This window comes from Drosophila albomicans, chromosome 3, assembly GCF_009650485.2.
Source record: "Drosophila albomicans strain 15112-1751.03 chromosome 3, ASM965048v2, whole genome shotgun sequence".
In the NCBI taxonomy this organism is placed as follows: Eukaryota; Metazoa; Arthropoda; class Insecta; order Diptera; family Drosophilidae; genus Drosophila; species Drosophila albomicans.
In genome coordinates this window covers 38,969,954-38,986,495 of record NC_047629.2, presented here as the reverse complement: position 1 = coordinate 38,986,495, position 16,542 = coordinate 38,969,954, and the positions used below count along the sequence as shown (strand labels likewise).

The window sequence follows — 16,542 nt, the reverse complement described above, 5'->3', positions numbered from 1 at the left end:
AAATGCAAAACTTGAAACAAAATGAATTTCGTGCTACTTTCGTTGAAGTATATGGAAATGTGGAATTTATTAAATTGTCAAATATTTATAAGGAACTTTCCAATTATTTGTAAGGAATATATGCAATACGCTCAAAAGTATGCTACATAAAATAGGCTTGTATATTTAAACTTGTGGGGAAATTGAAGTATGATGAAATTTGCAGCTTAAGTGTGAAATTGTCTGCTTCCTTCATTCCCACTTCTATTTCTCTATTTCATCACATTCTTCTCCACTAGGCACAACGCATGTGTCAAGCATCAAAAGCGCTGCGCGCAGCAAACTCCGTTAGTTTGCCGCAGTCTCCACTCAGGAGCACAGTCGAGTGCTTTTCGCGCAGTGCAATTTTTGAAACTCGGGTCAGATTACGCTACTGAGCTGTCGCTTAAGCTGCGCAAAACGTTGGCAGCACTTTGCCGGCTGGCACCAGTGAGGCGAAGTCTGCGTCGTAAAGTCTACACTAGCCAAAGAGAGCATGACTGTGAGAAAAGTCTACACACGCAAATGTTGGGGTTGCACTGTGTCGAGCTCTCTTTTGCTCTCTCTCTAGCGGCTGCACCCTTTGAGTAAACTTTCTCAAGCCATGCGCAGGCGTTGCGCCGCTCATTATCTCTTGTGCTTTCGCTTCGCTCTTCGTTGCGCTCTCTCTCTGCTGCGTTGTCTGCTGTCACCCCAAAAAAATTAAATAAAACACAGCGTGCAGACAGACAGCAAAAATGCGGTTAACGTCGACCGCGACGTTGGCAGCGGCAGCATCAGCAGCAGCGACGTCGCAGCATCCCCTAGGCTGGTCCAATTTTGAGGTAACCTTTTTCAGTTACGTGCCAGATTTCGTGGCCAGCAGACGTGCCTATCTTCTTCACTCTCTCTACAAAGCTAAAGCCGCCGCCAGTGTTTGTTCGATGCCATCAAGAAGCCGCCATATGGAGCAGGCTTTGATAAAAAGTAAATTTTAAACAGTGCTGCAGTGTTTAAGAGTGTGTGTGGGTGCAAATATATGTGTGATTTCCTGCTGCTGTGGCCATGTCAACGCCGTGTCTTTTTGCCGGAAATTTCAAGTGATTCCGGCAGCGTGAAAAATCACAAATAAACCAAAACATAAGTCAGTGCAAAATTATCGATTTTTACATAAGCAAATAATGCTTATAGTGTTTGTGAGTGCGGTTCCGGCTGCTGCTGCTGTTGGGGGGAAGAAGCTGACACAGTTTGCTCCGGTCTAAAGCTGCAGCAGGACAGAAAATCAATTACAAAGCAGAAGGGGCAAAAGGCACTGAGGCATTAACTGAATTTAGCTAAAAATCCAGGCATTAATGTCGCATAAAATGGCGCAGCAACAACAATAATCGACGTCGCAGTCGACGCCGACAGCGCTGCTTGGCATAATGACAAGAACTACAAGAGGGACAGTCAAAGGGGGAGTGGCGGGGTGGGGAGTAACGACAAGTCACCCCAAGCTACAATGGCCTGGCTTTGATTTGGAAACTGAAGTGCCCACAGAGTGTGCAAGTGTGTGAGTGAGTCAGTATCTAAGTGAGTGTGCGAGTGTGTAGTTGTGTGTGTAGAAGATTTTCATCATCATCAGCAGCAGTAGCAGCAGCAGCGAAGCGACTTTGTCTGGTTTTTTGGGTGGTGGCTGCTCCGGCTACAACTCTGGCTCTGGCTCTGTCCCCGGCTATCTCTGCTTCGGGCTTTGGTCTTCGGGGGTGGTTTTGGGTATTTGGGACTGAAAAAGGGGCTCAGAGGGTTCTGCTCTGCTCTGCTGCTCTGCTGTGGTGTTGGGTTGCTGCTCAGTGTGCGCTATTTATAACACTTGAACGGCCATTTATTTCATGTTTATAACGCCTGTTCTCAATGGTTCTCTCTCCTTCTCTCTTTCTCTTTGTGTTCATGCAGTGCCTTTTACAATTTCTACACGTAATACACTAAATTTAAGACTAGCACTAGGAGCTGAACGAGTCAGGCTTAAATCCAGACCGAGACGAGGACAACGACACAACAACAAGGATGTCCACATTATCGCTGCGCATACAGCTGGAAGGTGGTCGGGTGACCAAGACCATACAATTCCAACCAAATACCACAGTCTTCGATGCCTGCAAAATCATACGCGATAAATTCGCCGAAGCGGTGCAAGGACAACGTAAGTAGAGACAGCAGCTTTTTTATCAACTCTTAGCTAAGTGCTTTATCTCGCTAATACTTTTAGCCAGCGAATATGGACTCTTCATTTCGGATGAGCAGAATCAGCAAGGCGTCTGGCTGGAGGCGGGACGCACTCTGGGCTATTACATCCTGCACAATCAGGACACGCTCGAATATCGCCGCAAGCTGCGCACGTTGCGTGTTCGCATGTTGGATGGCGCTGTCAAAACCATTTTGGTCGATGACTCGCAGCCCGTGTCGCAGTTGATGGTGGTCATCTGCACAAAGATTGGCATCACCAATCACGAGGAGTATGGCCTGGTGCGTGAGGACAACGAGGCCCAGAACGAGAACTTGCCGGACAACAAGTTTGGCACGTTGACGCTGAAGCGAAAGTTCACCGAAAAGGATCGCGATGCTAAAATGGAAAGCTTGCGCAAAAAACTCAAAACCGACGATGAAAGTGAGTTGGAAATTTGTTAGCACTTTAGTTTTCACAAATATACAACTTTCTTTTGCTTTTCTCCAGTGAATTGGGTTGATGTGGGTCGCACACTGCGTGAGCAGGGCATCGATGAGTCGGAAACTGTGCTGCTTCGTCGTCGCTTCTTCTTTTCGGATCAGAACATTGATTCCCGTGATCCCGTGCAGCTGAATTTGCTGTACGTGCAGGCCAGAGATGCCATACTCGATGGCACACATCCTGTCACACAGGATAAGGGTAAGTTACTTAGCTGTCAGTTGTTTGAATTGATTTCATTAATCGTTTTCATGTTTTTTACAGCTTGCGAATTCGCTGGCATTCAGGTGCACATCCAATTCGGACCGCACAACGAGGCCAAGCACAAGCCCGGATTCTTGGAGTAAGTAACAAAGCAAAAAAACTACCTCAATATCTCCGCTAATCCCATTTCTCCTTTCCCCAGCTTGAAGGACTTCTTGCCACAGTCGTATGTGCGCGTCAAGGGCATTGAGAAGAAGGTCTTCTTGGAGCATCGCAAGCACTCGGATCATTCAGAGATTGATGCCAAAGTGTTGTACACCAAAACAGCGCGAGAGTTGCCTACTTATGGCGTCACCTTCTTCTTGGTCAAGGAGAAGATGAATGGCAAGAACAAGCTGGTGCCACGTCTCTTAGGTGTCACCAAAGACTCTGTGCTGCGTCTGGATGAACGCACCAAGGAGATTCTCATCTCTTGGCCACTGACCACAGTGCGTCGTTGGGGTGCTTCGCCCAACACTTTCACCCTGGACTTTGGCGACTATGCAAATCAATATTACTCAGTGCAGACGACGGAAGCCGAGCAAATTGTGCAACTTATTGCGGGCTACATTGATATCATATTGAAGAAGAAACAAACCAAGGATCACTTTGGCATCGAGGGTGATGAGGGCTCCACCATGGTGGAGGAGTCTGTGACGCCATCTCAGTGAGTTTAGAAATAATTTATTTTTGCTTTGAAAAATCTTTACCTATGATTTACTTATTTATAGGGCCACTTTCTTGCAACACGAAACAAATCGTTCAGAGAAACTTAACCTGGAGAGTCTCGCTCATCCTGGTATTATGCGGACTGCTGACGGTAAGTCGACTGGTTTCTTTTTACAAAATATATGCACTTTGGCTTCAGCTTTTTTAAAGTATTTAAATGTATTATGATTTCTGTATATAAGATGTTAATAATTAAAGTTGGGGTTAGATAAAGATAAGGAAATATTAGGAATAAGTATTTGAAATATTTTCTAAATATTTTTAAAAAGTTCCCAAAATAGTTCATAAATTTGATAACTTTTAGCCCAAAATTGGTATTTTCTATATGAAACTTTATAAAAAAAACTACGTTTTTTCCGTCTGTCTGACCGCCCACCTAACTCATAAACCTCTCAGATTTTAAGCTATTTAGATGAAACAAAGTGAATTTTGGTATAGTAAACATATGGGAGAAAATCAGCAAAAATTTTATAGCTGCCATAGAAATCAAGTCTTAGTAGATTATAGTATTGAAATCTAGAAGTTTGCTTTAATTTGAAATTTCTGTTTTGCTTGATTGCTAATTTTGATTTCCTACTTTGATCCTTTCTCTCTCTCTGCGTGTGCATATTCAAAATGCGATTAATAGGTGAACGCACCTTTATCCAGAACGAGGTGCAGACCGTGCAGTACGGCGCCTTTGTCGGTCAGGTTAACCATGCGCATCAGCCGCCCACGGTAAGTAAAAGAGTCGCCGTCGTCGCCCCCATCTACCCCCATTACTATCTCTATCAATATCATTTCATGCGATTTTCTATAAGTTGCCATTGCACCATATAACCTCAAACATTTTCTAAACATAAACATATTTACAACTAAATCTAAGTAAATTTTCGTCTCACTTTTAAACATGCTGCGTTAACAAACATTTAGAAAATGGTCATGCCAAGTTTCACAAAGTATGTGTCTCATCGAGAAAAACCTAATTATCCTTGCTATAATACGTTTTTATTAACTTTTTGTTTAGACTAAGGAGGTACGCATTAGTTCTGTGAATCTGACGGAGCCGCAACGCGCCCTGCTTGGCTATATATCAGCTGGCCAGGATGTCTTGATACGCGCTGACGAGGAGCTGCGCACTAAGGTAAGCTTAAGGGGAAATGAAGAGTTTATATTCATGATAAAGATTACAGGTTTTTGTATAGGATGAAAATGACTTCATAACTTAATTGTTCATTAACATATTGAGAATGAGTTAAAAATAATTGCTTATGATACCATAGTTGACCAAACTTTTAGTTTGCAATTGAACAAAAATTCTTGCATCATTTTGTAGATAAATTTTAATTTTCTACTATTTTAAACACATTTTTGAATCGCTCCAATCAACGTAATACTCATTAAACTGTTAAGAAAGTTTACAAGCACATTCAAATGTCTTTAAAGAATGTTAAAAGCCACAATTACGCACAATTTTTTGCCTTGAACAGTAAATGCAAATTTAAACTTTAAACTTTTAAAGTAAAATGTTGTAGCAAACAAATATTTTAAATTAACTTAGCATAAATTAAACTATTGTGAAATAAACATATACTAGAATTGAATAGTCTCAATAAAAAGGCGTATACTTAATATTCAACTACTTATTTTGCAGGCACCTATTCAAGAGCTGGGCAGCGATTTGCGATCGATTGAGTGGCGTGAGAACACGCTGGACACCTCGAAGCAGGCAGTCAGCTCGCATGTGGCCACTATGAGTGCAGCCACCGCGCAAATTATAACTGCTTCGCAACCCGATGAGGTCGACACCGAAGCCATCTCGGCGTCTGTGTCACAGATTGCCCAGACCATACCCGAGGTGACGAAGGAAGTGCGTCTGATTGCAGCACTCATGGAAAACGATTCAAATGGCGATCAATTGCTGGAGGCAGCACGCAATCTGTGCAATGCCTTCAGTGATCTGCTCAAGGCAGCCGAGCCGGAGAGCAAGGAGCCACCACAGCATTTGATTAATGCCGCCAGTCGTGTGGGAGAGGCCACAACGCATGTGCTCAGCACCATTGCTGAGGAGGAGGCACCCGAGAATCGTGATCTGCACGACATGCTCTTAGCTTTGGCCAAAGCGGTGGCCAATACCACAGCAGCTTTGGTGCTGCGTGCCAAGAATATCGCGGCCAGCTGTGAGGATGATCAGGCACGTAATCGTGTGATTGGCGCAGCTAGTCAATGCGCCTTGGCCACCAGTCAGCTGGTGGCTTGTGCCAAGGTTGTGGCGCCCACGCTGCACAATGCCGCTTGCCGGGAGCAACTCGAAGCCGCCGCTCGTAATGTGGCCAGAGCTGTTAATTCACTGTGCGAGGTATGCAATGAGGCCAGCAATGATCCCAAACTGAAGGATGATCTTTTGGCCGCAGCGCGCGATGTTTCCAAATCGCTTATGGAAATGTTGGAGCACGTGAAGCTGAGCTCTCGGGAGCAGGCGCATCGCACCAGCCAGGAGCTGAGTCCCGTGGAGAATGTCATCATTGGCACCGACATTCTGGTGTCCACCAACGATCCCCAGGAAATGGTGCGTCATGCACGCACTTTGGGGCAGACCACAGCTCAGCTCATACAGAGCATCAAGGGCGAGGCGGATCAGCAGGAGGATGCGGATATGCAGCGTCGTCTGTTGTCGGCTGCCAAGCAGTTGGCCGATGCCACAGCCAAGTTGGTGGAGGCAGCACGTCTCTGCTCCTCGAATCCCCACGACTCGGACAATCAGAATGCGCTGCGTCGCGCTGCCGAAGAGCTGCGTGAGATCACCACGAGCACAGCGAATACGCCAGCCATGAAGCGTGAGCTCATCCAACGCCTGGAATTCTGTTCCAAGCAGGCGGCAACAGCAGCCACGCAGTGCATCTCGGCTGCTCAGAATGCTGTGCAGCACAGTCAGGATCATCAGACCAAGGAGCAGCTGCTGCAGGATTGCAAACGCGTGGCGGACACCATTCCACGTCTGGTCACCTCGTTGAAGACAACACGCGCTCAACCGGACGATTCCAATGTGCAGCTAAATCTGATTGAAGCCGCCGAGCAGTTCATTGAACCGGCTCTCTCAGTGTCCAAGTCTTCGCGTGCTTTGCAGCCAACAGTCACCGATATCCCATCGGCCACGCAGCTCTCCAAGTCCGCGCTGCATTTGGGACAGAGCGTCTCGGCATTGCATTCGGTGGCGCAGCGTGCTCGCGATGCTTGCGGTGGTCAGGAGCTGGAGTCGGCGCTGGAGGCAGTGCGTAAGCTGCATCATGTGTTAGATGATACACGCCAGGCTGCTTTGGCGGGTCAACTGCGTCCGCTGCCCGGCGAGACGGTGGAGAACACTGCCGATGAGCTGCGCAAGTCGGCCAAGAATGTGGGCATCGCTTTGAGTCAGTTGCTCAGCTCGGTGCTCCAAGGACAACGCAGCTATGCTGGCGCCGCTGGACGTGATACAGCCTTGGCTCTTGGGGACTTCACCAAGAGCGTGCATGGCGTGGCGGCGACCACACAGAATCCGGCGATTATCGATTGTGCCGATGATGTGGTCACGAGCTCAGCGCAACTCATTGAGCAGGCGCAACGAACGCTGCAGGGCGTCTCCGATCCTCAGGCCTTGACTCAAGCTGGACGCGATGTCACTGGTGCCTTGTCACGCACTGTAGACTGCATTCCCGGCCAGCGTGAGGTTGATGCCGCTTTGCGCAATGTTAGCGACCTCAGCGAGATTTTGTCGGTCAGCGAATTTCCCCCTTCGAATCGTCCTTACGCCGAACTGCAATCGGAGCTAAAGCAAGTGGCCGAGCAGTTGAGCAGCTCTGGTGGACAGATTGTGCAATCCTATGCTAGTCCTGCATTGCTGGCCGACAGCAGTCAGCACTTTGCGGCCAACTATCGGGATCTGTTGTCGGTGAGCATGCAGATGGCGGGTCAAACGCAAACCGATGAACCTCTGCGCTCCCAGATGATCGAACGTCTACGCAACGTGTCCACACAATCTTGTTCGCTGCTCTCAACGGCCAAATCGATTGCTGCCGATCCCGGCCAGCCGAATGCCAAGAATCTGCTGCACGCAGCCGCTCGCAGTGTGACGGAAAGCATTAATCAGCTGGTGGATGCCAGCATACAGTCGGCGCCGGGACAAAAGGAATGCGACAATGCGATGCGCAACATTGAGGCGCTGCGTCTGATGCTCGACTATCCCCACGAGCCGGTCAACGATCAGGGCTACTTTGATTGCGTCGAGCAGGCCACTAACAAGTCGAGGAGTCTGGGCTACGCCATCTCTGACATGATTAACAATGCCAAGCAGTCGCAGCATGTGGAGTTCAGTCAGTCAGTGAACAATGTAAACGACTCGATCCAGGGACTCATGGAGAGCTCTTCGCAAGCGGCCTATCTCATTGGTGTCTCGCATCCCAGCAGTGTGGCTGGACGACCCGGTATCATTGATCAGGCACAACTCACCTGGGCCTATCAGGGCATACGCCAACACTGCGACATTGTGAGCAGCGCGCAGTCCACGAAGCCGCAGATGATTTCGGCATTGACGGTGATTGCCAAGCACACGAGCTATCTGTGCTCGATTTGCCGACAGGCGAGCATGAACACCAGCAATCCGGTGGCCAAGAACGAGTTCATTGTGCTGGCCAAACAGGTGGCCACCGCCACCTCAGATCTGGTGCAGGACATCAAGGCCATTGAGGAGCACCCAACGGGCGGCAGTCGCGAACGTTTGGTGGAACCGCTGCTCGAGGCTGTCAAGGCGGTGCGTCAATACGCTTCCAGCCCCGAGTTCATCTCGATTCCGGCGAAAATCTCCGCAGAGGGTCGCAAGGCACAGGAGCCAGTTATACAAGCGGGACGCGGTGTCATCGATGGCGTTGTTGAGATGGTCAAGGCAGCCAAATCATTGGCGCTGCAACCCGACAATCCACCCGTGTGGCAACAGCTCTCCATGCACTCGACGCCAGTCTCGGAGTCGGTGAAACGTCTTGTGGACAACATACGCGATAAGGCACCAGGACAGGCACAATGCGAGCAAGTGCTTCACACGCTGGGAACTTGCACCAGGGAGCTTGACAGCTGCGCCTTGGCGGTGAATGCTCAGGGATTGAGCCGACGTCGCGATAACAATCTGCATGGCTTCAGCGGACAGACGATGAACTCCGCAGCTGAACTTCTCGATAAATTGGAACCAATTCGCGTGGCGGGCAAGAACAATGCCGAGCAGCTGGGACATTCGGTGGGCGAGATCTCCAGATATGTGGTACCCATGGTAAATGGCGCCATCGGCGCTTGCACACACATTGTGCACAGCCAGCAGCAAATGTCGCTGATTAATCAGACTAAGTCGGTGGTGGAGAGCGCTATCACATTGGTGCAATCGGCCAAAGACTCTGCTGGCAATCCACGTGCCACGAATGCTCATCCACGTTTGGATGAGGCTATCGATGGCACTCGGGAGGCCATTCAGGAGTTGCAGCAAACCGTGGAGAAGATAAATGCGGAGACAGGTATTGTTACCGGACTCATGGAGCAGGTGAATCGTGCCATCACTCGTCTCACCGATAAGCGGCAATCGCTGTTGAATGCCTCGTACTCGGACACCTTTGTGGACTATCAGACACGCATGGTGGTCACCGCCAAGGAGATTGCACGTCTCAGCAACGAGATGAATGCCAAGAGCAGCGTCGAACCCGCTGCACTGCCTCAGCTGGCCGTCGACATGACCCAGCATTATCAGCAGCTTACCCAGGATTCGGTGGGTGCGAGCACAACAACTACTTCTCCAGACGTAGCCATGCGCATACGCACCACGGTCATTGATCTGGGTCGATCGGTCAGTTCCATGATTCAGTCGTCGGCTGGTGGCGCCAGTCCCAATGATGCCAGCGCCCAGAAGGAGATTGCACGCAATACACGTGAAGTATCCGAGAAGGTGGCCCAAGTGTTGGCTGCCCTGCAAGCCGGCTCTCGCGGTACTCAGGCCTGCATCAATGCTGCCCACACCGTTTCCGGCATCATTGGAGATCTAGACACGACTATTATGTTTGCCACCGCTGGCACATTGCATTCTGATGGCGATGGCAGCTTTGCTGATCATCGTGAGCACATTCTGCAGACTGCCAAGGCGCTGGTGGAGGACACCAAGGTTTTGGTTACAGGAGCTGCAGGCACACAGGATCAGCTGGCAAATGCAGCACAAAACGCCGTCTCCACCATAAGTGAGTAGTGTAAGAGTAACTTATACTTCATGATACTTATTCTTAATTTCCATTGCAGCTCAATTGGCTGAGGCTGTCAAACGTGGTGCCTGCTCCTTGGGGTCCTCGCAACCGGATTCCCAGGTCATGGTTATCAATGCCGTCAAGGATGTGGCCTCTGCGCTGGGTGACTTGATCAACTGCACCAAGTTGGCCTCAGGCAAGCCCATACACGATCCCTCCATGCAAGATCTGAAGGAGAGCGCTAGGGTAAGTCTACAATTTACTATCTATTTTCCCCTCTAGACTCTTTTTGAAATTCTCTCTAGTTTTTTTTTTTTATACAATTTTGTGCTATAAAGCTTTTGTTGTTGTGGCTTTAATTTAGTGTATAATATTTATAGGCATTTATGGTCTAATTCATTTATTTCGTATTTTTCTTACCACCTCACTCATCAAAATCTTGTAACTTAAATTAATTGTGGTTATGGACAAGCATAAAATAAGAAAGTTAGACAGAGTCAACTGTGTACTATAAGTATCGATAACGAAGAAGCAGGCATAAATCGATAACCAAAGCGATCCTGCCTGCACCTCAAACGATTAACTTTAAATCTTATTAGACAACTATAAAGCTTAATTAGGGACTGTTTTTTAAAACTTTTTTGATAATATTATCCAAGTGTATTTTTTTGTACCCAGACTGATATGCATACATAAATGTTGTGAATCCTTTGAAAGTAATTACTACTTAAATCGTACTGGCTTTGGCACTCATATATGAATATATTTACTTATAAGTCAACAAACAAATAATTCCCCAACAATATCTAAAACTTTTTCTTCCTCTCTTGCTGTTGTTTGTTGCACAAAACGAGCGTAAAATGAATAAACTCATCTCGGCTGCTGCAGTTGCTCGATTCTCAAACTCATCTTTCTCTCTTCTCCCACTCGCTGCTGCTGTTGCTGCTGCTGCTGCTACTGATGTTTGTTTTAAATGTTATTAATGTTTTCTATGTTTAACCAACACAAACACACGCACACACACTCGCATACACTCACACAAATTCAAATACTTGTGTACATTTTGTATAAACAGCCCCCAAATCTGTGAGCCACAAAATTTCTCATCTTCCTTTCTCGGTCAAATCATCCACCCACCCTGCCTTCCTGCTCCCGCTGCTCCGCATGCATTTGCTGCGCCCGCTCACACACTCCCTCTCCCACTCTTCAATCTCTCTCTCTTCCTTTCTCTTTTTCGTCGATCCACCACCACAGACACCGCCACCCATCCACCCCAGAAAAAAAGAAGCAAAGAAAAAACATTTGTACAAAGAAAAATCCATAAATTTTTGTATATTTTTCATTTTCGTTTTTGCTAATTTGTGTGCGTTTGACGTCTCTGCTCTTATCTCTTCCCATACACACACACACACACAACACACACATACACAAATTACTCTCATGAAATTGTACAAAAACAAAACAAAAAACTGCTCTCCACGCTCTCTTCATGCGCTGCGCTCGCTGTGGAAATTTTGCAACGATCAAAAACTGCCTATCGAAACGACATATGCCATCCAAATCGATCGTTATCGAAATCGATATACTCAAACCAAAAAAACACGTACTACATTCACATTACAAATTTGATAATGCCAACCTACAAACACCAACAAGCAGACGCTGCAAGATGTTTGCCAATCGACAGAAACAGAATCAGAATTTGAAACTAACACATACAAACAAACGCCCCCCTCAGCATCAGCAGCAACATCAGCAGCGATGGCAGCCCACAATAATGGAATCATGAGTCATTAGGGGGAGGCTATTTGGAAACTTTGTCGAAAAATTCTTATTTAACATTTTACATTAAACATTGCACAAAACAAAAATGAAATCGAAAACAATTAATTCCATACTTTTTGCCACTTTGAAATCAAAATTGAGAAAAACTTTTGTAAAACTTGTGGATACGTTGGGGAAGCGAATGGAAGATGAGAAATAATCTTAAATACACCCCAAACAATTTGCTTTTTTGTTGAAAAGTGTTTTCTGAGCAGTATTCACGAATAACTTTAGTTCAATTAAAGTTTTCTGAAAAGTTAAAAATCAATTCCAATGAATTTCTTTTACAAGAATGGGAAATTTTCATTTCCAAAACCCAAAATTAAATAATGTATTTGGTAAATCTAAAATTTGTTTGCTGTCCCAAAATATCTGCAAGTTCCTCTTTTTCGTGAGTGTTGTGTAGAATTTATTAACTTTGTCCAATTTCTCTCGAATAAATAATATATTGTAATCGACCGTAAAATTGTTGTCCACCGACTTTGTTTTAATTATATTATTATGATATTTCTTTAGTAGCTGATGCCAAACAAAAAGCCATCGATATGTAGTTTGTAGTTACTTAATTTGTAGTCTGTAGTACGTATGTAGACTTTATGCCTAAGCAACTTTATCAACCATTCTCATGCTTTCTATTTAAACAAACACTAATCACAAACATTTTACTTCCCTTCCTCCAAACCGAAAAAAACACTTTGTAATTGAAAAAACAGGTTATGGTGCTCAATGTTTCCTCACTGCTGAAGACCGTTAAGGCTGTGGAAGATGAACACACTCGTGGTACAAGAGCTATGGAAGCCACTGTGGAGGCCATTTCACAGGAGATACGCGTAAGTTGCTGAAAATGTCCTTTTAATTTACAGAAGTGCTCATAATGTTCTTCCTTTTGCAGGCCATGCAGACACCTCCTCCAGTTGGTAGCCCCCAAGTGGGTCCCGAGGATCTGATTCGCGTCACCATGAATGTCACAGCTGCCACTGCCAAGGCTGTTGCCGCTGGCACTTCCAATCTGCAAGCGGACATTGTTTCCGCTGCCAATTTGGGACGTCGTGCCATCTCAGACATGTTAATTGTCTGTCGCTCCGTGGCCTGGAACTGTGCTGAAACCGAAGAGCTGCGTGTGCGCACTATTGAGGCAGGCACTGCGGTCGCAGAATCCTATCGAGAGCTGCTCAATGGCATTCTCCACAATTGCAGTGCCGATGATCGCATGCATTTGTCACGTCGTGTGGCGAAGTGTGTGACAGATCTCGTGGCCATGGCACGTCTCCTGAAGGGTTCCGATTGGATTGATCCTGAGGATCCTACAGTGATTGCTGAGAATGAATTGCTGGGCGCAGCTGCGTCCATTGATGCGGCTGCCAAGAAGTTGGCTTCGCTGCGACCACGTCGTCAGGAGGATGTTACGGTGAGCGTTTAATCCAATCACTTAATTTCTTTAGTTTTAATGGTGAATGTGAATGGTGAAATGAAACTAACTGAATCAACTCGTTTAAAATTCAAAACTGCACGCATCGCATATGCAACTTAACTCATTTGAAGTTTCGAATCAAATCCCCAAACTACCAATACCAAAACCCAACTACTCATCAAAATGATTCCAGTGAGATATGTTTGATATTCTTGGTTGTTACATTCAAAAGTTCACCCAGGAATCAAACATATTATTACTGTGATCGTTGAAACTCTACTAAAACAACCAAACAATCGAAATTAAATCAAAACTAAAACTACAATTAAATGGTGTTTGCTTTAACTACTTACTTAGACATTAAGCTAATAAATAAATTCCTTAAACCTTACTAATTTGTATTTCTTTTCACAGATCGAACTGGATGAGAACATGAAGTTCGATGAGATGATTCTGGAGGCTGCCAAGGGCATTATGGCTGCTTCAGCTGCTTTGGTGCGCGCTGCCAATGCCGCTCAACGTGAGCTCATTGATCAGGGCAAGGTGGCCCGTCGTCCACTCACCAGCTCCGATGATGGTCAATGGTCCGAGGGTCTGATTTCAGCAGCTCGCCTTGTCGCCGCCGCCACACACAGTCTGGTAGAGGCTGCACAGAATTTGGTGCGCGGTGCGGGTACCGAGGAGATGCTCATCTCAACGGCCAAGCAGGTGGCTGCTTCGACAGCTCAACTGCTGATTGCTTGCAAGGTTAAATCCAATCCCAACTCGGAGGCTGGTCGTCGTCTGCAGGCTGCTGGTAATGCTGTCATCAAGTCCACCGATAATCTGGTGCAAGCAGCACAGCAAGGACTCGAAGATGAGGAGGTTCATTCGCTGAAGATCAACACATCGATGGTGGACGGCATGGCGCAGGAGATCAATGCGCGTTCCGCGGTGCTGCGCAAGGAGAAGGAACTGGAGGAAGCACGTCAACGTCTCAAGCATGTGCGCCAAGCGCGTCGCTATGTTAAGAACCCACAAGGATTTACCACAGATGAGAGCGACACTGAATACGCCTACGGCACAGTCAACAAGAGCCAAAACAATGTATGAACAGGTTTCCATAATTTATGATTAGTTTTTTTAGTTGTGCACAACAAAACCAAATTGGCATTGATTTAGAACTGACGAAATTATCACTTGATGGTGTTGGTCCAAATCAGATTGTAGATTACTTATGGTATAACCCAATCTAACCCTAATCTAACCAACCGAAATTCTCTTTTACTTTACTTACGCTAACCATGACAGACTTTGGGTCGCGGAGCTGCCTACTATGGATCACAGTCGGGTGATCTGCCCAGTTCGCCGAGCTATTACTCAGGCGGCAGCGGTGGTCAACAGAAGCATCATTACAGTTATGCCAGCCCACAGCCGCAGCATTTCCATCATCCGGGTGCGGTGTCGCCACCGCCAGCAAATTATGCGCCTCTGGATGATGCCAATGGAGGAGATTTTCCACCACCACCGCCACCGTTGTCCCAGACCATTTCTAACATGCAAACAGCCACGTCAACTCACAGTTTTCGCTCTAATCCCAAATTAACCGCCAATGCTGTGCCACGCCCATATCCAGGCAGTCCCGGAGCCGGTGTTGGCAGCAATGGTTACACATCCGCATCGGGCACACCCACTAATCCTAACAACTACCAGCATAGCTTTGAAACGTCCAGCATTAAAACGAAGAACTCATCCACATCTGCGCCAAATGTACCGCCGCCGCCACCACAGAAGCCCGTCAATCGCAATCTAGAGGCGTGCGTGCAGGATCTACATGACAAGACCTTTGGCCAGGGCGGCGTTGTCCAGCTCACCGGTGGCAATGCGTATCCCGGCCAAAACTACGAGGGCTATACATCCAGGTGAGTTCATCTATTGAGCTGTTGATTTATTTAGTTTCTAAACTAAGTGTTGTGTTTCTTTAGCAGATATGAAACACGCAACTTTGACAAGTCGGCGAACAACAGCAACATCAGCAGCAGTGACTTGGGCGTCATTCAACCACTGGATTCGAGCTTTTCACAAATGACACTCAATACGGATGGTGGCAAGATCAGCATTGTGGATCAGGGGTCGGAGCGTTTGACATCGATGACACAGCGCGTCATGGAGCGCAAATCGTTTACGACAACAACGGAATCGCGATCCGAAACGAAGACGGAGAAGCACAGTTTTCGCCTTGAATAAGTTGAATTAGATGCAGTTGACGGAATGAAAATAATGATGTTTGCCAAATGTGCTTTTAACATTTACATACATACTAATAGTAATAATTTAACATTTAATTATAATTAGCCACTAGCAAAACTATGTCTATATATACATACACATATATACAAGTAATCGTATATCCCCCTAACCTTAACGTAATCAATCGCTATCGATTTCTACTTTTCATAAAACGAAATGATTTCTTTTTTGTGTATATTTGTTGTTAGTTTTGTGTATGTGTTTATCAGCCAGATTATTGCCAATATCTATCCCCACATTTATAACCGTAATGCCGAATCTAATGCACTAATAAGCCATACAAACACAAACACAGCACACATTTAATTAAACAAACAAAAACTTTGTACTAATCAAACGAAACCTAAGCAAATAATATTCGTAACTTGTAACCATAACACACAAGATCGTCATTCGATTTGTTGTTAGATCAATGCAATTTATTACTGCGCACCCATGAAAACTAAATGTTAATCGAAACTTAACGAACATATTTTTATTTAGTTAATTCAGCGCATAAAATCAATGTTGAATGCGCATAAACATTTTGTTGTTCACATATAACTTAGTTTTTAGTTCTTAAATAATCTATGTACGCAAAACATTGTTCTATGCGTCTTTTATTGAAAGGTTTTCTCCTTGCTGTGTAATCATAATTTCTGATTTCGTTTTGTATATACATGCGAAATACGTACGATAGCGAGTCGATGTGTATACGTATTTGCATATATGAATTGTGTATTTTTTGTAAATTAATAAAAAAAAAACAATATCTTAACAATATTTGCTGAAAACTTTTTTATTGTCAACTGGGGAATGGTTAAATAATATGGTTTATATTTCAATATTATATGGCTGAAAATTAAATCAAAGGGTTAAAATTTTTGTATTTTAGCAAATTAGATAATTAATGAATTCGCATTCTGTTGGTCCGCTTCAGGTTTTGCGAGAGACTAAAGTCCAATTTACATACACCACATGGAAATGGGCAAGAGACTAATGAAGAAAACGAATTAAATTAGCAGCTAAATTACCAGGCGCGCAGCAATCAGCAGCAAGTAACAATTTATTCGACTATTTCTCGTGTGAGTAGTTTAATTACCGTTCGCTAAATGTATGCAGCGTGTGTCGAGGGGAAT

At 45.6% G+C, this 16,542-nt stretch overlaps 1 protein-coding gene across 9 annotated transcripts in view; it reads left to right on the top strand.

The window, feature by feature from the left end:
• Positions 1 to 16,186, top strand: part of LOC117572016 (talin-2) — a 36,060-nt gene extending 19,874 nt beyond the window's left edge. For 2 of the 9 annotated variants that reach the window (XM_034254549.2, XM_034254550.2), the window contains exons 3-17: positions 1,933 to 2,179; positions 2,246 to 2,644; positions 2,711 to 2,902; positions 2,966 to 3,044; positions 3,108 to 3,611; positions 3,676 to 3,764; positions 4,302 to 4,390; positions 4,680 to 4,796; positions 5,307 to 9,897; positions 9,956 to 10,146; positions 12,438 to 12,554; positions 12,617 to 13,132; positions 13,550 to 14,221; positions 14,426 to 15,036; positions 15,100 to 16,186. In XM_034254549.2, coding sequence (XP_034110440.1) covers positions 2,044 to 2,179; positions 2,246 to 2,644; positions 2,711 to 2,902; positions 2,966 to 3,044; positions 3,108 to 3,611; positions 3,676 to 3,764; positions 4,302 to 4,390; positions 4,680 to 4,796; positions 5,307 to 9,897; positions 9,956 to 10,146; positions 12,438 to 12,554; positions 12,617 to 13,132; positions 13,550 to 14,221; positions 14,426 to 15,036; positions 15,100 to 15,361 — 8,565 coding nt within the window. In that variant the 5' untranslated portion in view covers positions 1,933 to 2,043 and the 3' untranslated portion in view covers positions 15,362 to 16,186. Of the gene's footprint in view, positions 1 to 1,932; positions 2,180 to 2,245; positions 2,645 to 2,710; positions 2,903 to 2,965; positions 3,045 to 3,107; positions 3,612 to 3,675; positions 3,765 to 4,301; positions 4,391 to 4,585; positions 4,612 to 4,679; positions 4,797 to 5,306; positions 9,898 to 9,955; positions 10,147 to 11,559; positions 12,125 to 12,437; positions 12,555 to 12,616; positions 13,133 to 13,549; positions 14,222 to 14,425; positions 15,037 to 15,099 lie in introns of those variants that run through there. The other 7 variants (XM_052005656.1, XM_052005652.1, XM_052005655.1 and 4 more) reach the window with 7 other exon arrangements.
• Positions 16,187 to 16,542: the final 356 nt, after the last annotated feature.